Consider the following 26216-nt stretch of genomic DNA (forward strand, 5'->3'; position numbering starts at 1 on the left):
GATACGACTATGCCTTAACAACTTAAACTCATATGGCTGCTGGACCATCGCTATTATTCGATAATTAACTCAAATCAAACGTGTAAAAGTTAATAAAAAGTTATAGCAAAAACCGCGATAATTTTTCCAATGACCACGCCCCCCGGGGCCAATAATTTTTTTTTTAATGTAATAGCAGGCAAACGGGCAAGAGGCTCACCCGATGTGAAGCGATACCGCCGCCCATGGACACTCACATTGCCAGAAGGCTCGCAAGTGCGTTGCCGGCCTTTCAAGAATTTCCACATAGTGGTGGTGCGCGGCAAAAACTGCCTTAGAAAGGTTCGCTTGCGAGATTATAGAAATTTTGGGCGTACTCTATTGATTTATTACGATGTAGGTATTAATATGTGCTTTTGTCAATCATCATCATCGATGCGTAAGAGCTTAGAAAATCGCTCTGCACAGAGGTAAATTCTAAGTATATCGATTTAAAATATAAGTTTAAAACTAAAATATTGCGTACTTTTATTCTTTTCCCCTCTTATAATTAAAATAAGACGCGAATATATATACATATTAATATATGCAGCAGATATATTAATATGTATATATATATACGTATATATCAGTCTCAGTCTACATTGTATAGACTATAGTGTATTTAAAAGAATTTAACTTTGCAAATTAATCACAATTCTGTTTTTATATTATTCTTCATAATCTAAGATAGTGTAAAATACAATCAGGAAGTATGGAATTTATATTATCAGATTTTATTTTTTAGTGTTTTATTATTTAAGTAATAATTTATTTTACGGAGTGGACATTGATTGTTAAGTATCACCTTGTAATCAATCTGTGGGAAATTGTCATGTATCACACTGCCAACGCCAATAATAAATTGACTTTAGCACTGTGCGTCAATTTGACTCAGCTCTATTGACTATTCACAAGACATAATCCCGTTACCAGGCCATAAAATTATTTAAAAAAAAAAAGACAATCCAAACTCAAACCTCAATATAAAAATATGAGCTATTAATACCATAATCAATTTACACCTTTTTGATTGTATTTATTTAACGTTATTTATTTAATAATTCACAGTGTACAGTAATTATTAACTCTCAATTATACAAATCCCTAGTCGAAATAAAATCTAGTGCTCGTGAGGACAAACATGTCTCATCAGACAGGAATTCAAGGTACAGTTACATCCAACACCCACTGATTATTATGTACAAAATATTGAGAATAGTTTGTACTGATAAAAATATAATTTTGTCTAATATGACAAATTGATAAATCTTTTAATAAAACATTTTATTGAAATAGATACCAGACTTGTTATATTTTTGCCTTTAATTTATTATGTTCATGATTTAAATAGGTATTGTTTAGTTCAATTGTTTCACCATTTTAATTGCAACATTCCTCCCTTTAGAATTTATGTTTCTCTAGAAACACACACATTATTGTTTATATTGTATATATTTTTTCCTATTTCAGCAAATGCACAACTTCAAAAATATTTTAGCAAATGTAGAGAGGGAAAAATAAGACTTTTGAAAGTTAGCATTGAGGATGGTAAGAGTAAATATATTTCATTATTTAATAACAATATGACCCACAAGGATGGATGCTAAAACCAGTCTTAGAGATATTACTATAGCTGTTTCTATACTTTGACAAATCTACAATATTGTCTAATACTAAGTGTATTTATACACATCAAACATGTTCATAAATAAAATATATTTCTTTTAGTTACAGCTTTATATTTGTCCATAAGTTTGTGTTATATTATGTCGCATAATATCAACTTTTAATTTTCAGAACAACTAACATTGTCATCGCACCAACCAGTAAAAGGGACTTGGGAGCAGGATTTTGATAAATATCTACCACCTCTGATTGTTGAAGATCTACCCTGTTACATACTTTATAGGTAAACCAAGTTTATATCTAGATATATGGTGCCACTAACATATAACAATATAATAAAAAACAAACAAACTATAAGAAGAAGATATTTTAAAAGCCAGTCTAAGGAATGAAACATGCTTATTAAATTATATCAATTGTCTGTTTTGCCTCAAAAGACATGTCATAAGTATTGATGATGTTGAAATAATATATGTTTTGAGGACAATTTTAAAACTATTGTCTAGCAATAGCACTGTTGTCCTTGCTTGACTGTGCTGCTCAACCTTGAATGCGATATAACCCCAGCCGTGAAAAAAACGATTGTGTGTTTGCATCATATGCCATCTAGACATAAAACTAGGTGGCGTATTTCAGGCACAAATTACTTAACACACAAAATTGTGTAATTATTTGTAAATAACAAAACATTTTTATTGAGGATGATTTACATTATTAGTTTTTTTTATGTAAGATATGTATACAGGGCAATGTCTGTTGTATTTGGTAGTGTGATATATAGTTATGGGAGTAAACACAAAAATTTAAAGAAATGCAATTTCAGGTTTGATTCAACAAATTCTCTAGGATATGAATGGTTACTACTCAGTTGGTCACCTGACAGTGCTCTAGTCAGACATAAAATGTTATATGCCTCTACCAAGGCCACATTGAAGCAGGAATTTGGGTCTTCACACATCAAAGATGAAATTCATGCTACAGTAAAGGTATTTTATATATTATAAATTTATGCAAATATCTTAATAATAATAATTTAAATTTAAATATAATATAATAATAATCACAAAGGGTTTAGGAATAATTGTCATAAGTTAAAGTAAAGTAAGGAGCCATTCAAGTATTAGTAAAAGTAAGCAAAGCTCTCAAAAATAATAGTATATAAACATATTATTTTTTTTATAGGAATCCTCGAAAATTCATTTCGTTTTCAAGCATAGACAATGTGTTAAAAAGTAAATAATTACTCATGACTTCATCGCGAAATAAGAAATCAAAGACACCCCTATAGTGCTTATGTAATACTTGAACGACCCCAAATCCATCACTTTACGAAAATACCAATATTAGTTAGGCAGTATACAGCTTTATTTAATTACATAACAAAATAGCCCATTTAATTTCTAATCGTGACAAAAAAGAAAATATACAGCTTAGATTTTTTACATTATTTTATTTATCTTGTTATCCTATATCTTAGCTAAATTCAGATCGGAACCCCTTCGCGGGTAAAGGCCTCCTCCAGCTTCTTCCAACTAACTCTGTCCATGGCTTTCTTTCTCCACTTGCTTCCTGCTACTGCTTTTATTCCTTCAATATACATTTTTTGGGTGCCCTCTTCTTCTTCCCTTTGGTGCTTTCCATACAGTTGTCTTTAAAGTCCACTTTTTATCTGTGTATCTTGTTATATGCCCCACCCATTTAATTACATATATCAAAAAATTTCCTTATTAGAGGAGGCTAAACTAATTTTTTTTCATACAAATTAAGATAATATTGTACTAATAAAATTCATTGTAACTTTTTCTATGAGATGTTTCTCAAAGACATATTATTGATGGGAAAGTAGTGAATCTAATTCAACCGAAGGCACTACAATATATATTTTTAACACAAAATAAATAAATATTTTATTCTAAAATTCAGGATGAAGTATGCCTCAAAGGTTACAAAGCACATGTAAGTGGCGTGAATGCTCCTGCACCTCTCACGGACAGAGAAGAGGCTTTGAAAGAATTGAATGAGAGTGGAAAAGGCCCTAACTATGGCACGGATGCGAGGTATTTATTTTGTATATTCCTTGGTAAATATATGAAGTACTCATCTGTCTCCTACTTAATAGTGTTTACACTGTGATGAAAAGGGCAAGCATAGTATTTCTGTTAAAATGGCTAATTTAGTTTTTATGAATAATTTTTATTTTAATCATTAGGTACATAACCATGGATATAACTTATTTAGTTGGAATAATATAATACAAATGTTATTTTTTATTTTGGCTTCATAACATATAAATATTTGTTTATAGACTTAGATCAGAAATACAAAATATATAATTGGCCTCCCCCATTGTCCTCAATTTTCTTTATATTACACTAATTTCGCCCAGGTCTTTCCAGCCATTTCCATGATTTCATCGGCCCACCTTTTAAATTTCCTACCTCTTTTTCTTTTATGGCCTCTTGGTTGCCACAGCGTTAAAATTTTGCTCCGTTTATCTGCTCCTCTTATGGTATGTCCAGCCCATTTCCATTTTAGTTGTTTTATTTAATATGTATCGGCAAACCCATTACATTATTTTGTCAATTCTTGTTTTCTTTATAATACTTCTTTCCATAGCTCACTGGGTTACGCTTAACTGATAAAACATACAAATATGATGTATGACAAAATAAACTAAAATCATTAAGGTGGTATGTGAAAACTGAATTTCCCAATTTAAATAATGACTAAATGCACGAACTGTCTTCTTTTTCTAAGATTCTTTCAGTTCTTAAATACCTTTATTAGAATTGAGCATATCGGACGAGCAGGATTATTGCAAATAAACTCCTCATCACTTGCTTTTAATCACCAACCCTATTTTTACAAGATACTTGTAAGGCTGCATTATGCCTAGCTCTATGGTATTGAATCTCTTAAGTAAAATAACACAAATAAACTAGAATACTCCACTAACTACGATAGTTAAATTCCAAAATACTGAAATTAGCTAGAGGTACATCATAATACAAATAATTACAAAAAAGGTATAAACTACACAAATTTTCGGGTTTTGAACACGGACCAATGATTATATTTAACTATCACGCCTTATTTAAAGTGATGAAATTTCAGACAGTCAACAATGGGCGGGATTGCTTTCCCAATAACAGAGTCAGCCAAGCAGGGTATAATTGATCTCCAACGCGGTTCCTACAATTACTTACAATTTACGATTGGTAAGTTTATATATCATAACTATGTAAGTAGTCTGGCCATAAACACTGCATAAAAACGTTTCTCCTTTTTAATTATTTTGAATTTGGAACACGTATATTATTTTAAATACTTATTTCGATTTTGCGCCATTTCACATATTTTTTCGTGTTCATTATCAAATTACAATGGAATGGGGTGTTAAAGAAAATAGGATTATAGTGATCGCCTTGCACAAAATGGGTATGGAGACGTTGGTCATATTCCTGACACTTCAAAAGCTTGGTATCAAGCATATGTTCGAATAACGTACTATCAACAGATACAACAACACTTCGTCTGTCGAAGACCAGAAACTTAGAAACAGAGTTAGAACTACCAATTTTCGGTTAATGCTGTTAAAGCCAGAATTTGTCGAAACCATTAGGTAGCATAAATCTTATCGCTAGAAATGAAGATTCCCGCTAGGATTCTGTCGCGTATTATAAAACCAGACCTGAAGCTCGGTGCTTATCGTCGATATACAGGCCATGTCCTAAATCAATCTTTACAATTAAAGAAAGTGGTTCAATCCAAACGCCTTGTGTCGTGATACGCAGATGAAAAACACAGATATATCCTCTTTACCAATGACAAAAATTTCACGATTGAAGAACACTACAACGCAAAATTATAAATTGTACGCTCACAGCTCTAAAGAAACCGCTCAAGTGGTTGGAAAGTATAACGTGGTCATCATCCTGCGTCAGTGATGGTTTGGTGGCGCGTGTCTTGTCAAGGAGTCACAAAATTACATTTTTGCGAAAAAGGAGTAAAACTTCAGCCAAAGTGTATCAAGATAGTCTTGGATTATGTTGGGAAACCTCTCAGCAATACACTTTTTAAAAATATACTTTCGAGCAGGCTTCTGTACCTGGTCACAAGGCACGAACTACCCAAGCCTGGCTTGAAACCAATGTTTCCGGACTTTAAAAGAGCTGAAGACAGGCCCTCATCTAGCCCAGACATAAAACCTTTAGACTTCAAATTATGGACAAGGCGACATTGTATCTCTTAAAAAATTCTTGGAGCAAGCCGTGGCGAAATTTCCCTTGGAAGCAGTGCGTAAATTGATTTGTGGCCAAACAGATTAAAAGCCAAAGGTGGCCATTTTGAATACAATTTTTTTTTTGGATGAGACATTAATAAATGTGTAGGTACCTTTTAACAATATTACATTACTTCTTTTAAAAAAATGCATTTTCATTTGTAACAGAACATATGGCTGGACTAGGTATATATGTAAAATATGTTTTAGGTAATGGCTTCAGATTATTTGTTTCATGATTATTTGTCAATCTAATAGGCAAGAAGGTAATCAGCCACCTGTGCTTATCTTGAAGGTAAGCCGGTTTCCTTACGATGTTTTCCTGTACCGTTCGAGCGAATGTTAAATGCGCACATAGAAAGATTGTCCTTTGGTGCACAGCCGGGGTTCAAACCTGTCGTAGGTTTGAACTCAGTAATAGAGTTGCACGCTGAAGCCACTAAGGCCAACACTGCTATTTATTAATACATAACACAACTTTCTCTACAGTTGTGATACTTTTGACATTCAACACCTTTTGTCTTCAGTCACCGTGACCACTCACGCTGGAAAGCACGCGAAACGTCGGAAAAAAAATTAATTTAAAATTATGTAAATAATTATAAGTTTATAATAATAATACATAGCTAGCAATCCGTTTAAAAAGTGTTTTCTTACTGCTATTTATTGTAAATAGTATGGTATAAATTCAAATATATCTATCTATATGTAAAAATAACTGTCATTTTCATTATGATGATGCAATATCACTTATATTTTGAGGATAATGCATAATATAACTCTGGACAAGTTTTAGTTTGCTGCTAAATAATTTTAGGTAGCTTTAAAAGCTTTGTAGAATATTTTCTTAAAATCGACTTCCGATATAAATATACTTTTAAATTCCAGATTTAGAAGATGAAAAGATTTGTTTAGCGAAAGCGGCAAATATTAGTTTGGCAGAGCTCCCTTCGCAAGTGCCGAGTGAAGAGGCAAGATATCATCTATATATATTCAAACATACACACGAAGGAGATCCACTTGATAGCATAGGTTAGTTTAATATTAGTATTTATAAATTGGACTAATTTTTTTCACGGTTATAGAATTATTGATGAGTTTAGTTATATGTCAAGATAATTTAGTTTCTTAAATGGACTCCCAGAAATGTGTTAATACTTATATCTCAAAAATTACTAAAAAAATCTCAAAAATCCATTTTGATTCATCAAATATAACGAGTATAATAGTTACCGAGAAATTTGTGGATATACATTTCCCGATATAGCCCACGAATGAAAGCGATTACGGCATCATTATACTCATATCTTATTTATTATATGTTTTTTTTTAAACCCATACTCAACTCTAAATTGAACTCTTGAACGAAACGTAAGTTTGACGCCTGTATGTCAAAAATGTATTGAACATCTGTTTGTTTTTTGTTTTATCGAAATTTATGATAATTTTGAAAAAATATTAGCATATGAATTATTTTCGTTGCCAATTATGTTCTATTACAAAAAATAGTTCTATAAAAAGTTTTGTTAAGGTCATAATTAATTTTGCTTAAAAAAATATTTTCTTGTTTGTAAAGTTTATCAAAAATGTATTTTTGGTGCTGTCAAACAATGTAATTGAAGTATTGCAAAAGTATATATTTGATAAATATATACAAGACTATATTAAAGAGAGAGAAAAATAATTAATTTTTTAGTTTAACTTTTAATTTATTTTAAACAATAAAGTGTTTTAGTTAATTAATATTATTTTCTGTGAAAAAATAATATTATATCAACATAAACTCTACGTAACGTTGAAGCTTGAAACGATTTTTGCCCTCACAATATCCACTAAACCCTTCTTAAGAAACTTGCCCAAGTTTAATCTGCCGGGTTACTCTGTAACTTCAATAGCTGTTCAGTTTTCTTACCAAGTAATTCCGAGTTCATAACATCATCTACGTAAAAAAATTATCGGAACTTATTTTATTTTATACAGAAAACTAGTGTTATTTATATGATGTCTTTTAACCCTAAGGTCAGCTTTTACATTATTTATTATATCACATATAATTTTGTTAATTATTTATTACACTTTTTTTCCATACAAGGGTTGCCTGGAAGAAATCACTTAGCAACAAGGCCGTCAGTAAATAAATATGTATAAGACATGGCTTTAAAAAGCATTATGGAATTCCATAATGTGTGATCATTATTTTCAATATCAAAAACAATTTCTACAGATGCCTTATTTTTCCAGTATTCATCTACTCCATGCCAGGGTACACTTGCAGTATAAAGGAGAGAATGATGTATTCCAGTTGTAAAGGAAACTTCCTTGAACTTATTGAATCTATGGGAGTACTGGTTTCAAAGCGGGTGAGGAAATTTATTTTAATACTGTGTGGCAATATTATATTTGTTTATAGCTGACAATCTAACAACTAGCAGTAAATGTATATATAGTAGTTCACACCAAAATTTCTTGTTTGAAGTCCATATGTTTATAAAAAAAACTGTCCAAAGTTTAGTCTTTGAGTGGTAATTTTTCTTTATTTTAACAAATTTGTGTATCTCAATTCTTATAACCAAAATAATTCAACCAAGATATCTTTGGTCTTTAGAACCCTATACGTTATATATTGGTGAGCCAAATTTAAAAAAAAAACTTTGATATAGAATCTTAAAAAGTCTGTAATATTTTCTAAAAATACACATGCATAATGTCCAGAATATATAATACTAATAATATTGCTTTGCTTTGTTTCATTAGTTTTGTCGAAGTAACTAAATGTCCTATGTAGTTTTGCACACCTTATCTAATTTTTTTCTTACCATGGTAGCCTGGAAGGGAAAGCTATAAAGCTAACTGTTGTCACTTTTTTTATATTTGTAATTCTGCTGTATTTAACTGCAACTGCACACTTATTTACTATTTATTACTTTTATATTATTATTTAAACATTTCAATTTCAGGTGGGTGTCGATGAAGGGAAGGAACTAACAGAGGAATTTTTATATGACGAAATTCATCCGAAAGTAAATTTGCACAGACCAGCATTCGCTAAGCCAAAGGGGCCGCCCAATAGAGGCGCCAAACGAATCACAAAAACTCAATCAACGCAGTAAAGCAATAAAAATATACGATATTGAAGTATTTATATGCGAGATCTATGTATATTTTACAACGACATAAAGTGTCCCATAAATCAATGTCAGGCTGTATCGATTGGGCAGGTTGTTAACCCCCAGAAAAAAAAATTGTCACATATTTTTTCAAATTATTGCCATTATAAATAACTTATATACCCTGTGATCTAACTATTTGTGTTGAAAAACAATTTAGTAGGAAATTTTAGGTGTGACATAAAAGTATTGTTTATGGCTTGATGGCGTAATTGACACTAAACAAAATATATATTTTTTTATTAATTTTCTGGAGTTGGCCACACCTTCGGTCAACTTCAGTATGACCTTAATTTATGGGGCACTATGAAAAACATAATGGAGAGGAATCATTTTTGTATGTCAAACATTTATCATCATCTCTCACGTAATTAAAATCACGAATAATTCCTAGAAAGTATTAAAATATTGCGATATATATGCGAAGCTTAAAATTGATCGCTTTTTGTATAAAAATATATTTAAACCTGACATTGCCAATTTATACTATCCTATCGAGTCATTCACATACCCTAATACACTCCAGTATTGATACAAGTTTTTGTTAAAGTGGCAACACCAGCTAAACTTGTTTTCATATTTCAAAAAGAGAATTATATTTAAACCATTGAACCCTTGAATTCGCTCTTATTGACAATGTTTGAGACTTGAAATATATAAGGATGTATTATACTCAAGAAACATAATGCTTGCCAGCTAATGTAGGCTTGGTGTTGTCAGATTATGGTAAAATAAAGCACCTTTAATTATAAATCACATTAAAATCAATTTAAAATTGTATTTTTGTATTTTAAATGAAAATTGTAGTCTTCCCTGTGTATACTAAGTTTAAATTGATGAGAGTCAGCACAAAATTGAGATCAATTTGTTCTTTGAAATTTCGGTGTAATGAATGTAAGCAATAAGTACAGTATTAATTGTAAAGATTTATTTATGTGTAATTAAGATTTTGTGCAATACAATATATGATTGATCTTTTCGTTAAGCTTATTTTATAATTTGTAGCTTTTTATTTATATTCTTGCCAGGTATAAGGGCCACACAAATATATTTTTCTCATTTGTATGATACGAAGTAACTTATACATTTTTGTCAAATATTCATAATTTTTCTTGCAGTTCTTGGTCCTTATCAATTGTATAGTAGTATTTATATTTATGCTCTTTATGAATAAATGCTTTTGTATAATCTTTCTTTTCCACAATAACTCCTTAATAATAGCAATAAATAACACAATATGATTGTGATTGTTATTTATCTACAAGCACATTTTTTAAGTTTGTAGATAGGTAGAAAGATATAGGGAAAATATGAAATTATATTAACAAAAATCATGAATGGTAAAGGTATGTATGTAAATAGATTATGGTCAAATCCTCAGTTCTCTCAACTGTAAGGTAACACAATGTTTGTGGACAAAAAGAATGCCAGTATTTCAGAATGTTTAAAAGTGCTTCTGATATCAAAATTCAAATGTTAAAGGGTTGTGGCTATGTTGCTATCACATTATACCTGTCTAATGCAACTCAGTATTTTTTTAAAGGTCAAACATAACTAATAAATTTTATTTACATTTAAGCTACATATTAAAGAAATATTATAGTTCATCAACTTTCGTCTTTCCTTTAGACTCAACCAAATGATCATGATGTTTTGTTAAGTTATCATGTTTTTCCTTTGCATGATTTTCCACGCCTTGATTGTATTGTTCTTCCCTAAAAAATAAACATATATCAATTTGTTATCAATTGGCATAAGGCGTTCTTAAAAAAGACAATTAATTTTATATGTAGTAAATATCTATATCTAAGGAGTCCTTTAATAACTAAAATTACCTCATCTCCTTTAATTTATAAAGTGATCTTCTAATATCGGCCATTGATACACCACTGATTTTCAAAATACCCACTATAACTATACCAGCAATAAGACTTAGGGCAGCACCTAAAAATCAGTTGAGAGGAATTTTATAACAAGCATAGATAAAAAATATATAAATACTTGAGCCTTACACACTACAAATCTACTATCAAACTTACATTAGAATTGCTATAATACATTTGTTATAAAGTATGAATTTTACAGCATGCTCTATGATATACTATGCATACACTTGACAAAACTAAATTTTGGCAAAAATGTTCCATTCATCTAGACAGCACTATAAAATTATGCTGTAATAATGTAGATCACGAATAAATTTCAAATTTACCTAGTCCAGCACCAACTAAGCTTGCAGCAAGACCAAGATTGGCTTTATAAAGTAACCCCGTCACAGCACCAGCAACCACATACTCCAACACAGAATTTTTATCTCTATACACTGATATTATCGTTGCAATTAAACTGAAAAAAAATTGAAATGTATCATTATCATATTTACTTTAACTTTCATAGTTAAAGTTAAGTTCAAATTTAACAAGAGAGTTATACTAACGTATACATTCCAGTAAAGATAAAAAGCCTCCAACCCCAACGGACTGCGCCTTTTGCAAAAGCTATAGTCACATAGTCTTGCAACTTTCTCTAAAAGTACATAAGAAAACTATATAGAAGTGTAATTCTGTTTACAATATATAATTGTATAACATCACTGCCTGGTTACCTTTGCTTCAAAAGTAGAATTGAAAATAGTTGCTTGATTGTTTTCCAGAAAGGAGATATATGCATCTTTTGATTTTAAGAAACCTCCATAGCATACACCAACAAAAGATCCAAATAGTGAAGCTTGTATGACATTATTCAATTCTAGAGAAATAACATCATCCTCACTAAAAAGAAAAGTTATTAATAAGCATTGCCATAAACTACATGTACTTAATTCAACATAGCTGTATAATTACTTACTTTACAGTAAACATTTGTCTAACTCTTTCCCATCCTGTAATGGGTCCATCTTTTGGACTAGTTTTAAGATTATCAAAGTCATTTTTATTAGGACTATTAAAAAGCGGAATTATAGCTGCAGGAGTTAATCGCAATGTTGTTCCAAATAATATTTTTTTATTAAAAATTCGAAACATTTCGAAATTTTAATTTAGGGACATTTATTTTAATAACACATTTAGATTAAAATCTTATATAATATTTATAATATAACATATAAATGCGTCTATTTCCTATAGAGGAATATATTCCTAAATATATTATTTTTGAGTTTTCAAAATTCATATTTCAAATAATACCACAGAGTACAGACTACGAATTAATATCTATTATTCTTTAGTTTTTATCTATACAACGAAAGTGACACACGGACTGATCTATCTGATGGGGTCTAGCCATAATATTGCAACCGAAAAGTTTTCTATAGCATACACTAACTAACGCCTTTGCGTAATTGTATTGTGAAAAACTCTTTTTTCGCAGCCAAGGAACATGTTCCGACTCTACGAAAAGTCGGCATCGATGCCTTAGATTCAATGTGCTCAATTAATATCATTTCCTTATTACGATGAAAATAATTAGAACAGACATTTTGGTGATCTTAGAGTGTATATCATTCCTTTACAAAGAATTCGGGTGTGAGGAAAAATACTATAAAATCTACTGAAATATTATGTGTTTAAAACGGTAGCCATAGAAAACAGCATCTTTTGAGATCACGCAAAAATATGGCGGATAAATACTACTGTCGAAAAATTAACTAGACGATGACATCCATAATGCTCGTCAGTATGCCATGAAACCACTCTGCCTCAAGATCCTCAGGATCTACGCCACCAGGGCACCAGGCCTGCACAATTCCGCTTGTTCCTTGTTAAACCTAAGTGCCCATTTTGGGCACATAGGAGGTTGGCATTTCGAAAGATGTCCAATTTTGCAGTCATATGGAAGAAAATGCCAAAATGGCTTCCAAAAAGCTGGGTGTTTTGGGTAGGGTTAAGCAGTATTTCACTGAGTTACAAAGTATGCAGCTATATAAGGCTCAAGTAGGAACTCATATTATGGAATACTGCTCACATCTCTGGGCGGGTATTGGAGAGCACCACTCCCAAATACCAGTTTCTTCCTTTCGACCAAATTCAGCGAAGGTATTCTGGAATTGTCAATCTCCAATGTCTTACTTCTTAGATCGGCTTGATTCTCTGTCTCTACGCAGAGACATTGCGTCTCTTTGTAAACAGCATCAGGTCTATAATTCACTAAGCCCGCCTCTCAATTGTTGTAAAGATAAGCATTACAAATTTCAATTCAATTCTCGTTTATGGCTTTTATTTGTGCCAACTGGGCACAAGGTACTTCGCGAGTGTCGTGTAGATTGAGAAGGCACGAAGGACATTGATCGGTGAAAATAATAATTAAGTTAATTTTGAATACATTACAAATTTTCGACTACTTGTTGATGGACGTCAATAACAGCTGACAACTGGTTTATGATAACAGCGCCATCTGTGTTTTGTTCAAGCAACTAGCCTTACTCTATTTCGAAGTTAGTTACGCGGTACAACTAGATGGCGCCGCAATATCTGTAACTTTTATTTGCATTACTACAAATTAATAATTAGTTTCATATGAACAAGTGCGGCGGTAAGAGCAAAGTGTTAAAGAGTAACTTCGTTTAACATGATTTAATTAAATATACTCCTATATAATAGTTTTATATTTTTCAAGATAATTAATTTAATAATAGATACAATTTTAACGTGAATACCTTGAGTGGTAAATAAAATGACACAAACCATTTTTAATAATTTTATTACAAAATGCTTAAAATATTCTAATAGTTATATTCATTTTATCTTCAAAGGAATATGAACAAGTAGTTAATAAAATATAAACTCAATAACATAGGTGTGTACCTTACTTCGGTAAATATACGTTAATATTAAGGAAACGTTTTATTAAGTAAATATGTTGATTGAATAAGAATTAACAACTTTAGGATTGAGTAATAACTTCATTTTCGTCAAATATTTTATTCACAGATAAAATAAACAGATGTGCTTTACATAAATCGGTGAAATAACATTTCGGGACAATCTGTTTGTATACATCTAATAAACTATTTTAACTTTACACACAACCCTTTAATTTGCACACCTTTATTTCAAAAGGGAAGAAAAGAAACGAGTACGGGGCAGGTGAGTCGCTACAAGGATTATTTTTACTTTTTCATATCATTCTTCTATTAATCACTACTTCAGAATAGGATTACTTTATCTAAGTCCTTAATTAATGATTATGTAGGTAAAATCTGTAATAAATACTAATAATTTTTATTTATAAAGTTGTATATAGGTATTTACACTGGATATTTTAACAATAACTGTCGCACACCAAGAGTGTAGCTGACAGCTATACACTTTGTCTAATTGATAGTTTTACGTTTCAATATGAATGTTTCAGTTCTTTCAACTCGTCGGAATAAGGGACGTGGCACGGATAAATAGACTCCTCCCGATTTCAAATCGGGACAAGTAAAAATAAATTTAATTGTATTACCCTGTGCGTAACTTCTTTTGATAATATCCTTAATAAAATAACATCGGTTTTTTTATGTCCCTCACTCCCTCCACGTTAACTTAACAACCTGTAATCCTCCTAAATTCATTCAAATACATTTCGAGAAAAGACGAAGATAAGAAGAGTCGAAAGAAGATGTTATTGAAACGTTGAATGCGGGTGTCATTTACATTTACGAAAGAGTTAGATCTAAGGTATGCCTAGATCGACGATGCACAACATCATTTATTTTTGATCCCCTTTAAAATTTTATTTACACATTATTTCAACCCTTTCAGGAAAGTTTGGATAAAGTTCAGGAGCGGTTAAAATAAAATGAGGCGAGGAGAAATAAAGAAAAGCATTTAATGGGTATAATAGTTTAATTACGAAATTAAAAATAAGAATGAAATTAAACACACAAAGGCTTATTCTAAAATAAGAAACCTTTCAATATATTCGAAACTTAAAACTATAAACGAGGAGACAAAATGAAAAAAGGATAGAAATTCCGTAATGCCTTAACCGAACTTTATTTACTGATATGTTGGCCTTTATTCATATTGATATAGATCACTAAAGTACCTACAGCTTATATAGTACGATAAATAGATGTTACATAACTAAAAATAGATAAATGATATGCTCTAGGGTGTCATGAAATGTAGTATTCGAACCGGGAGACGGTTAAATGAGAGAAAAACAGAAAAGCGAACGAACAGACACATCCATCCATTAACAGTAACACATAACCAACGAATGGAAACAATGGTCTCACTACGAATAAAATTGCATAAATTGCGCATAATAAAACTCTCAAATATAATTTAACTGTAACATTTTTCATCAACTTTTTAATATGTTAAGATTAATTTAAGATTTTACCTAAAATAATGTGTATTGACTTTAAATTTGGCATCTCATTCTAAACACTGATTTAATTAACCTCTTACAGTACAATATTATTCTAAATATTTAAAATACTTTTCTAAACACATAATTTTCTATAATTATCTATTAGTCAGTGTTAAGGAATTCTTAGGCCTGAAAACGCCACACGCGCCTTCGAGCGAGGGACTGACTCGCCGATTTGACATTTGACAAACAGTTGCCAAACGTCAAAATTAAATCTGTGCATTGCGTGTGGCGCTTGTAAATACAGATATGTCATTTCTCGACTCGAGTTAAAAGATTAAAATCAAACCTCTTTAGAAAAACGCTTTCCGTGAATCGGATTCTTCCTCAATTTGAGAATTGTGCAAAATATCACCACACCCTGGTCTCCTAACATCATTAATCCGATTTACTTACATTTTGATATTCCAAAACGATATTTAGTACAACTCTAACAATCCTTACGTCTTATTGAAAACTAATTTAACCATTTTACTAAGCTCTAGTTTTATCATTAATATACGTGATGTATAATTATGATACAATTTTATTAGTGTAAATAATTCTCGTCTGCGTTATTATCGAGATGGAAATTCATAATCACTTTTCACTATGAAACGTCTTAAGCGAGAGAGCTTTGAATCGTGCGGTTTTGCACAGACGACTATGCATTTCTTTGTGACTCTAGTACAAGCCTAAAAGTTACAATTGATTCAAATGACAATTTACATTTCGAGTCGATTGTCAAACTTGACAGTTGAGATACGGAGTAATGAAATCACCGTTAACAGCGGTAGAACACCTAACTTTACTTATATTTGTTAAAATAATTGATTTAATTGTCCGTGAACGAACACGATAACAATTCTTAGTCGTCAAATCAGGTCTCTGTTTCACGCATGTTTGCCTAATCACATTGAATGGACGTAAAACTGAACACTTAAACTGGTCCAATTTGAGGAGAGACGCCGAGCGGCGTAGACAAACGAGTGCTAGTAATTGTTAGAAAAATACTTAAACCACGAGTTAATTTCATTCGAATTGGACTAGACGCATGTTTAAAAGAAGGCAAAGATGTGTGAAAACCAATTGGCGTAGAGTAGAATATCGGAGCCGAGTGAATTATATACAAAGTGTCGAGAGATTTATACTAAAATACTGTCGCTAAAGTTAGTGTAAATACTGACAACGACGCGCTAATCGGATCCCATTTCCCGAGGCCACGACGACTCATCTCGAATGTCGAACCGGGAATAAATAAATAATTAATCACTTTGTGAAACATGCACGCGCATTTATAGTGTTGTAGCTACCATTAATATAAATTAACATCAAATAAATGCATCACGTCACTAGTATTTCACTGAACGTACCGTTAGTGATAGTTTCTACACTATTTCTAGTCTATGGTCTAGCGTCGAACGTCATGTCACTGTTGACACATTTCGGAAACGGTCATTACGTCACTCGAACCGCAGACAGATGAGTTGTGATTACACTAACTAACCGAGAATCATCGAAACGACCGACAGAATATTTTGCTAAATAACGAAACGTGGAAGTAAAGTTGTTCCGGATCGAACCGGTTCTAACTTAACGCTAATAAATTGTCTATAACTAATATTGCACACACATACACATTCTAAACATCAGAGCGATTTAAAAAATACCAAATGTGTATGCGCACAAAACTATACTTAATAAGAAATGCAATAATAAATTGTGCATATTAAAATAGTGAATAAAATATATGTATAAAATATAATCTTATAACTGCAACTAATGTGAAAAAAGAAATATATTTATGTTTAACAATGCAAAGTGAATATATTCAGTGTAAATATGCTCGCAGAAGCAACCGTTGCAATGTTTGACATTGCTCATAGATATCGCCAAAATGGAAATAATTCTGCGCAATCTCATTGCGATCTGCTTCGATCACTGGAAACGTATATCTAATATAAAAATAAAATATAATGTTTAAAAATAATTTATAACTCACGGAATGAAATACCACACAAAATATAAAACCTCTCTGACTATGCCTATTGCTGTAATATTAACAGTCGCCGACAGATGGCGCTTTCTTAAATTAGATAAACGTACGTCTTCACTAGGGAAGTAGAGTTATAGCACTTATCTAAACTGTTCCAAGTAAGCGTAATACAGATACATTATAATTTCAGTCGAGTTATTCTCGATTGTAAGAGAGGTAGTCGCCAGGGCTTCTCTCGGGTGCGCAGGCAACATCTCGAGGCATGTGACATCTGACATGGCATAGACAACTGACATTAGACGTCATACTTTAAAGACTACTATGTGTAAGTAGTTTAAAATTAAGAATTCTGAAAATAAATTGAGATGTCGCTTGCGTCCCCGTACACTGGGCAGAAATGCGACACTTGTGTGATATTCCTTGCGGATGTTTAGATACTTGACTTGGAGAAGGAGACTCGAAGGTGGTTGGACTCTGACAGTTGGTAGTTGTGCATCTTGATGAGAGCCGCCACCGCGTCATCTATGGACGGAAGTTGCACGAGTGCCATCTTGCGGTCCTTCCTGCATTTTTTAAGTTAAGTGTATTTTTTAAATGGATACTTAATCACAGCAAAGCAGCTAAATCGATATCGGTGTTGTTTTCTACGCGAAAAAAGTCGTGGACAATAGAGCTCGCAAATAAAATAAATCTCAATTTTAATATTAAAATTAAATAATTTTGAACGTGAAAATATTTTTCTTTACAGTAATTATATGTTTACTAAGTACGAAAATAAACCCAGTTAACAAGCTTCAGAAACAATATTACATTATTTTTTATTATAATAAACACAAATATACACAAACAAATACTGTGTAAAGGAATAAATAAAACAATATTTTTATTTAAAAATACCCGAAATTAGGAATTATTTGAATACTCACGGGAAGAATTTGAATGCCTTGATAGTGAATCCGCGTTTGGTGAACGCGTCCTTTATGTCATCCTCGGAGACGGTCGCTCTGCGGACATTCATTGTTATAACTTGAAGCGGAATTGAACAATAACTTAGAAATTGCGAATAAATGTAAGGTGAACATTCCGTGCGATATTTCTTAACGGTTTTTGAAATTTTCAGCACTATTTCAAATTCTTATTTAACAAATTCGTTTAGACGGCTTAGTGTATATTTTATACATTTTTTTAATGTATTCAAAATCTGCGATTAATGCTGTAGAATTTGAACCGAAATCATAAGAAGAATTTTGAGCAATTTTCATATTTTGATGCTATGACATTTGAAAAAACTTACGGAATGTTGGAGAGATGCAGAGTAGCACTGGGCGGGTAGATGTTTTGGTAGTTTTTGCTTCCCGGCTTCTTGAATCTATGCAGTGGGCTTTGCGAGTAGTCACTGGAAGCGTACAATAAATGATTAGATTTTTAATTTAAATATACTTATCCAGAGGTTGATATTCCGTAGTGGGATGATTAATAAAAAAAAAATTGTTAACTGCCGATCTGATACCTAATCTGCTGGTACTTTTTTGCTTAACAATAATCAAAGAATTACTAGTAAAATCTAAAATTGGAAATGCATATATTTGTTGAGATTTTATTATTTATTTTTTATATTTTGAAACATATGCTGTCGATATAGCATTATATATGATGTGGTGAACTTAAATAAATAAATACGCCGAGTACATTAAGCTTTTGCCAAATTGATATTGTATAAGACAAAATTAAAATATATATCTATATATGATTATAGCAGTGGTTATTAACAGATACACTTCACAGATTTTGATAATATACAATACTTGGTACAGGAAAATATTTTACCACCGCCTAAATGCGGGAATTAACCCCGGCTGTGATCTTTTTGATACCCGCAAATTAGTTTCAACCAAATTTATCGTGACAAAAATTTACGTGTGAACAGAGAGGCTGATACTTGTTAAAAAACAAACAAAATAAAAAACGTATTAAAAGGGCTATACCGTCTTTTAATTATTTTATATATAACACTGGTTTATCACGTCAACCTGTCATGGCAAAAAATAAGACTAGTAATTTTTGAGTCGTAATAGTTATAAAAAATAAAAATATATACTCTTTATATTATTAGTACAGAATTATAGTTAAAGACAATGTTAACATACCGTGTAAGTCCAGCGTCTGGTTGCCCTTCCTTCGGCAACTGCACGGTTTGGTGCTTGCTAAGCATCACACGCATAGCTTTTCCGAAGACACGCAACTTGTCCATGTGAGTCATGGCTGGAATTGTTGCAATACATTTGAATATGAAATATTTATAGTAATGGAGTTCCCGAGGCGATATTAACTAAATAATTACTCAAAAATCAAAAATTAGGTTTAACATTTTAAAAGATGCCTCAGATAATAATAAGAAATATGCTTCTAGAATATATTTAGTAAAAACACACTTACTTTAAGAGAAAAAGCCAATAATAAATAGAAAACAAGTAACTCACTCAACATGAGTGCGATCATTATTTGCTTTTACGAGATACAACACTAGAACATTCACAAATCCGTGACGTACGTGCTCAAAGGCAAAAATAAATGTCTAAACATTCGTACGAAACTCGCCTTTATAGCCATAGAGACATACCTAGATGAGCTTGGTGAGGTTCCGCCATCTGAATCAAAGCTGAATCTTTTTTGTTGTATAGGATCTTCACTCGTTGCACATCACCATACACTCCTAAATGGTAAAACTGTGTTATATACGGAACAATATTTCATGTCAATTTATCCTACCCTTTTCGTAATCAAACTACATGGGTCTACAAGCTTCATTGTATTATTGAAAAGGAAAAACAAGAGTGAAAATCTATACTCTATCTGGTCACGTAAAGCTTCCGTTTTTCTGAATGCAATACACTATGGGCTTTTAACACTAAGCTACTTTAGACCCTCTTCAATAACTACGTGGAAATCTACTGTACATTGTCTTTCAACATTTGAATTCGGAAGCAAGTAAACATGAAACTCGATATCTGCTACATTTAAAACGTCTGAAACACAAATTGTCAGTTAATAAAGCTGAGAATGATCACAGAATGTAAAGTGTTAACAAGCGAAGCTTCGACGCCAAGTCAATGGATGCGGTTATCAGTAAAGAAATCCAGAATGTTAGACAATTTGTCTTCCAGGCAGACAGGGGCTCAGTATAGTAATATTAATGTTTTAATATAAAATACGGAATGTGTGCACACGTACCGAAAAGGGTAAAGAGAGCGTCAGGCGTGACCATCTAAAACAATAGGAAAGAGAAAAGAGATAGTATTATAAATAGTCGTAAAAGATATCTGACATCATATCTATAAATAAAATTAGCAACTTATTTAAGGAGTGGATAAAGAACAGCCCGTAACGCCGACTATGGTTTAATTAATTAGTCGTTCGATGCGATCCCACTTAATAAAATGACGTTACTGGCTATTGTGTTAGCGTAATGCAGAATTTGTCAATAGAATATCTAGTTCATCAATATGCTTCATAATTGTGGAATCTAATCAATCTAATATTGTTCAACAGTATTGGAAATTCGCGGTTACTGGTTGGTGTAGTACAGACCTCTTCGTTTAGGTTGGACACGAGGAGGACGGTTGCTAGGGGCAACGGCGGTGCGGCGAGGGCTCGAAGGGCCGGTGAGGCTGGAGTCAGAGTTAGGGCTCCGAAAGCTGGCAGGCCGACTCCTCCAACGCCAACGCCGTATGGTGAGGCCAATCCTGATCCAAGGCCAAGGAAAGGAGGTGCTAGAACACCACCACCTAGAGTAAAGTACACGACTTAAGTGCTTAAACTCTGTGTATAGTTAAGCTTAAACTCTGTGTATAGTTAAAATAATTTTCGAATAATTACATTACAAAGTTTACATAAAAAATAATACAAATTCTAAGGTTATTTTAACACAATCTATTGTTATAACAACAATGAGCTGTTTAAAAATTTGGGGCCTTATTTCAACCCTAATATTACAATTTAGAACAAAGAACTTAAAACATAGCAGTGAAGTCGCGACGTAAAACATCATGCTATCTTTTTGCTCGATCCCTTGAATGTAAAACGGCATAACAACAAAAGCAACAAATCGAGTGTGTCGGAATAATCCTCATATATCACAACCCTCTACGGTGCAGTGGGGATTTATGAAAAGTTATTAGTCACTGTGGAAACATTTAGAATTGATTATGAATAATAAACACGATACGAGATAGAATGGAATAGTGAAGATAATACAAAAGCCTTAATGCCAAAGTTTGCAGCCGTAAATAAGACGTTGTTATGGATATTATCCTATAATACATATACAAGAAAACGTATATTTAATGTTAAAACGAGAAAAGTGCTTTCGCAAAGATAAACTCGGGAACAGTGAGTAAACAGTGCTTAACACATTTCGAGGGATATAATACGTCGTAACAAACACTTAAACAAAACTTCGTTAGAGAAGACAAACATTGCGGTTGTTGCGACAGTGTAGGAAGGTGCTAAAGCGTCCAGAGCCTTGTGACAACTGCCCTTTTTCGCAGGCGTGACCCGTTGCGAAACAAATATACTACTTTAAAGTTACTTTTAGAATATTTAGTATAGTGAAAATATTATTAATGAAGAATTAGTCAAAAAGCAAGCAAGCTCTTAAATTTACTGTAACATAAAGCAACGGTCCAAATTAAGTATAGACTATATTTTATTTTTATATTTGAAGAAGTTGGAATTACGTGTTAGACAGTGTTCTTAAAGATAAGTTTATGTTTATATATATAGTATACATGAAGACAGAAGAAACTCAAATTTTACACAATAGTTCGTCAAAACATCCAATTGTTTAATATACATTTGTTTCAGTAGCGGATCACGTATACTTGAAAGATTGTCAAGGGCAGATGTGGATTAGTATTGGACTAACTCTTCCCGGATGCGGCCAGGAGGCGGGCGCGCAGTGACATCAACTCACTGGTCAACAGCTGGTGGGTGTCGCCATCTCCAGACGGCAGGGTCGGGTTGGTGTAGTCCCTAGACTTGTCATTGTTATACTTCACGTTGAGACAAGTCATCTTTGAGTAGTCGATACGCAGTGTGCAGCAGCCGTTGTAAATGTTCTGACCGTCTAGGGCCTGTTAACAAAATGATATAGGTCAGGCACCTCAGCAGCTATTAGACCAGGGCAAGAGAGTACAATATTAAATATAATAATAATTTCATTCCAGAAAATATTCTCACAATCCCTATAATAATATACCTCTTATGTAAGTGAATATAAATTGTACATAACGGGTCATGTCACCTTGGCTACTTTTAAAATTAGTTTTGTTTAATTAACTTTTTACATGTAGTTTGCTATTGTAAATAAATAATTATTTGCGGTATATTTATTGATTACTTTTACTCAATGTCGTAGCAAGCTATCTACGTTGTAGAGGCTGACCTACGCAGTGCTTATCAATACGAATTATTTGTTATCCAAATTCAAAGTGCTTATACTCTCGTGCAAGCGCTCTGTCACAAATAAATCGCAATTTAGTGCTCCACGCAAATCGTTTTTTGTGTTTAGGGTCTTATTCACATCACTTTCAGACCACTTTATTAATTATTACTATCGAAATGTTTGAGTAAAAAAGAAGTATTAATCACAAAGAAAAATACAATATGACCGTATCAAAATGGTTCTCTGGGAAATTTGTTTGTCCTCGACGCCTGTGGCAGCCTGATAACGGTACATCGCGATAGAAAAGGGAATTAATTAAAATGCAACAGCACTCAGCCCATTCCTGTGAGCTTTATTCCCGTCCACGACGTCCACTGTAAAAGTAAACATGATATTTTTCCAATGGAAAAATAGTTTACAATATTCTGAATGAAATAAAGTTTTTAATAACCCGTGAATCTTTATATTCTCCAATTATATATGTTTGAAAAAATTTCCATGAACTTTGTAATATAAATTTGTATTGAACTTTTTCAAAACATGAAAAATGGATGCACTAATTAAAAACGAGGTATGTAATTCTATGTCATTTATCAAAATAAATAAATTTTTAAAACATTTCAAGAAATTCTTATGTAAAATATAAGCAAAAATCGTGGTTATTTGTACAGTAAACGAAAGAGAATATAAATCAAGACACCGCCATATTGTATACAGATTACAAAAAAACAAAACACAGTATATATGACGGGTAAACTTGTTAATGAAAATATTTACGCTCATTATACTCCAGTTAAATAAAATCATGGCGAGGACCGGACAGGAAACCGGCTTGCCTTAGACTCAAAAAGTTGACGGCATGTATCAGGCACAGTAGGCTGATCTCCTACTTGCCTATTAGATTGACAAATGATCATGGATAATAAATCTGAGGCCAAGACCTAAGAAGGGTTGTAGCGTCAATGTTTTATTTCATATTACTATAGTCCATGTAAAAACTAAACACAGAAAGATGTTTATATCCATTACATTCTGCAAATTCAAATCTTATATTATTATGCATTCAAGGTGCCATTAAAGTGTTTGTTAAAGTAATACCACAGCGACAAAGTATCGATATCGTTGTTGAATTTTTATTGCATTTTCCTTAGAGAAACGGTTTGCTTCTTTAATTCAAACGGTTCAATAATTGCACCTCGGGCGTTTCCTGAAGTCGTTTCATTAGGGGACCGTGGTGCCTGCGGCGTGTCCACTCTTTGACGTGAATTACCGCGACCAATTAGACCAAACCGTACTATTTCAACTAGTTAACCAGAAAAAACACTGATATAATTGGATACATTTATCCAATTGTATGTAGTACGTTTAACCGTTTTTGATATTAAAAAAAATAATATTTATTCCATAAATATCAAGTATAAATATCACCCTTTATTACGCGATTTTATTGAACAAGCCTTGTTCTTTTAAGCCTCCTTGGACGAACACTTACAACTGCATTGAGAATCTTTTGGATAAGTTCAAATTAGTCCGTCAAGAGGTTTAAGAAATTGTGATCTCTCTCTTATTAGTAATACTTTCTAGTTTAGTCACAAATGTTAAAGAATTGGTCGTACGGAACGCTCAGTGGAAATTTTAAACAAAGATTTGCTGAATTTTTTACAATGAACAGGCGAAGTAACCTCGAATACCTTTCACAATCAAATAAAATTTTCAGAAACGCAATGAATAAGTGAGAGTTCAATGTCGGAAAGCTGAATATTGGCTGTAGATTTAATAAATTTCTGCTCTATATGCAAATGTGGACCCCCTGATGTGTAGACGTGAATAGATTGGTTCGCTTATACCTCTACTTATATGGAAATGTGAAAAGCACATAAGAAGGAGGTCGCTTTGATACGTAATTGTTTTTGTAGACACATTTTGATTGCGGCGGTATATTTAGCCGTTATTGGAAAATGATTAACACGCTATACGTTGTATTGTCGCGGTATCGTTTCGATATTTTGAATTGTCTCTACGGTAAAGTAATTGCCTATTTAATTCTGAGAGAGTCAATCTATCCGAGCCGAATTGGATTCGATTCCTTACCTTAGCCTTGGCCTTACTACGTATTTTGGCATGACTGAGATGCAAACAACTGACACAGCGTACGCTTATAACAACGACACTTTCAAATACACACGCACACACATTAATTCACATAATTATACATTCACGCATACTTAATATTTTAAACGACTTGTGTTTGATTAGATGGAACACTAAGACTACATTAAAAATAAGTGTTTTCAACATGTACCACGGAATAATTGTAATCTAGTTATCCACAACCAAGGGCACCCTAGTGGGGACTAGCGATGGATGAGATGGATTTTGTCACAACCCTATTTCTGTCATGAATAAAGATTATTTTTTATTGCTTATATAAAATGTCATCTTTACTTAATTATATAAAATGTCATATTAACAGTAAATGAATAAACAAGAAACAAATACGCTAAATACAGCTAAAACAATTCTTTTACATCATAATATGTCTTTGAAATTATGATTATGTTATGTTTTAATAAGAGCGTTTAAAACACAATATTCCTATACACACAGCGATTTCACAGTTTAAGTGACGCACATAGCGAATAGCCAGATTGAATTGTCCTAATAATCAATATTTCCTTTGCGTAAAGGCCAGCCTACTAATACCAATGATTATATTTAGGAAAATAACTACTTTGAAACACATCTTTGACACTTGATTTGAGCTCATAAGACGTAACAAGTGTCCTCGGTAACTCTTAATCACGTCCTCGTAATTGTTTTATCTTTAGCTCGTTAGAACTCGTTTAAGCAAAGACTTCTTAGAGAAGGATTAAGTGCGGTCCGCCTCAATCCGCCCCCTGTTGCTAATTCTGAAGGTTTTTCCACGGATAGCTAGATAAACAATTTTTGTCTCGATATATATGTCAAATAATATTCGATGATGATGATGTCAAAATTATTAACAGAATCAATTAACTAAATAACAGAAAAACATTATTCACCAAATTCTCTTAATTTGGTGAATAATGTTTTGTCACATTAATTTCTAAATTGTTAGTAACTGATAAGGAAAAACATTGCATAAGCACTGAAGGACGTATATTTAAATGGTACATCGAGTAAGCTTGCATAAACAGGTTGCAGTTCCTTACCATTTCCGTGAAACCAAAAACTTGGCGATTAAAAAGTGAAGCCAGTTTTTCCCGACCGCTTTACGTACATACATACTGGTACATATTTATACAAATATGAATAAATTAATTTTGATTTGAAAAAGCACATACAGGAGGCAAACGGGTAGGA

General features: G+C 32.3%; 3 protein-coding genes across 9 annotated transcripts in view; 1 reads left to right on the forward strand and 2 right to left on the reverse strand.

Annotated features, from left to right (window-relative positions):
- Nucleotides 1-954: 954 nt before the first annotated feature.
- Nucleotides 955-9255, forward strand: LOC123707032 (twinfilin). The gene is made up of 9 exons (XM_045656785.1): nucleotides 955-1187; nucleotides 1492-1569; nucleotides 1819-1930; nucleotides 2471-2633; nucleotides 3571-3704; nucleotides 4762-4865; nucleotides 6818-6961; nucleotides 8171-8289; nucleotides 8887-9255. The coding sequence occupies exons 1-9, from the start codon at nucleotides 1163-1165 to the stop codon at nucleotides 9037-9039; spliced, it is 1032 nt and encodes a 343-aa protein (XP_045512741.1). The 5' UTR covers nucleotides 955-1162; the 3' UTR covers nucleotides 9040-9255.
- Nucleotides 9256-9352: 97 nt separating this feature from the next.
- Nucleotides 9353-12216, reverse strand: LOC123707033 (RPII140-upstream gene protein). Its single transcript, XM_045656786.1, has 6 exons — nucleotides 11944-12216; nucleotides 11702-11867; nucleotides 11534-11622; nucleotides 11309-11442; nucleotides 10932-11040; nucleotides 9353-10811 (listed from the first exon to the last, which is right to left on the reverse strand). Exons 1-6 carry the CDS (start codon nucleotides 12117-12119, stop codon nucleotides 10694-10696), a joined length of 792 nt encoding a protein of 263 aa, XP_045512742.1. The 5' UTR covers nucleotides 12120-12216; the 3' UTR covers nucleotides 9353-10693.
- A 1669-nt stretch (nucleotides 12217-13885) lies between these two features.
- LOC123706671 (polypyrimidine tract-binding protein 2) overlaps nucleotides 13886-26216 on the reverse strand; it is a 322370-nt gene continuing 310039 nt past the window's right edge. For 6 of the 7 annotated variants that reach the window (XM_045655987.1, XM_045655991.1, XM_045655989.1 and 3 more), the window contains 8 exons: nucleotides 22356-22563; nucleotides 21020-21216; nucleotides 20663-20696; nucleotides 20052-20144; nucleotides 19579-19693; nucleotides 18726-18827; nucleotides 18358-18435; nucleotides 13886-17994 (listed from right to left, as the gene is read on the reverse strand). In XM_045655987.1, the coding sequence (XP_045511943.1) occupies nucleotides 17862-17994; nucleotides 18358-18435; nucleotides 18726-18827; nucleotides 19579-19693; nucleotides 20052-20144; nucleotides 20663-20696; nucleotides 21020-21216; nucleotides 22356-22563 (960 nt within the window). In that variant the 3' untranslated portion in view covers nucleotides 13886-17861. The remainder of the gene's footprint in view (nucleotides 17995-18357; nucleotides 18436-18725; nucleotides 18828-19578; nucleotides 19694-20051; nucleotides 20145-20662; nucleotides 20697-21019; nucleotides 21217-22355; nucleotides 22564-26216) is intronic. The other variant, XM_045655986.1, reaches the window with a different exon arrangement.

This window comes from Pieris brassicae, chromosome 3 (assembly GCF_905147105.1).
Source record: "Pieris brassicae chromosome 3, ilPieBrab1.1, whole genome shotgun sequence".
NCBI lineage: Eukaryota > Metazoa > Arthropoda > Insecta > Lepidoptera > Pieridae > Pieris > Pieris brassicae.

Excerpts from the sequence above, each read along its gene's own strand:
- LOC123707032 (XM_045656785.1), top strand. The coding sequence starts at position 1,163 with ATGTCTCATCAGACAGGAATTCAAG. Across the intron at positions 1,188-1,491 it reads TCATCAGACAGGAATTCAAG|CAAATGCACAACTTCAAAAA; the intron begins GTACAGTTACAT and ends TTCCTATTTCAG. Across the intron at positions 4,866-6,817 it reads TTACTTACAATTTACGATTG|ATTTAGAAGATGAAAAGATT; the intron begins GTAAGTTTATAT and ends TTTAAATTCCAG.
- LOC123707033 (XM_045656786.1), bottom strand. The coding sequence starts at position 12,119 with ATGTTTCGAATTTTTAATAAAAAAATATTATTTGGAACAACATTGCGA. Across the intron at positions 11,041-11,308 it reads CTTAGTTGGTGCTGGACTAG|GTGCTGCCCTAAGTCTTATT; the intron begins GTAAATTTGAAA and ends ACTGATTTTTAG. Across the intron at positions 10,812-10,931 it reads TATAAATTAAAGGAGATGAG|GGAAGAACAATACAATCAAG; the intron begins GTAATTTTAGTT and ends TTTATTTTTTAG.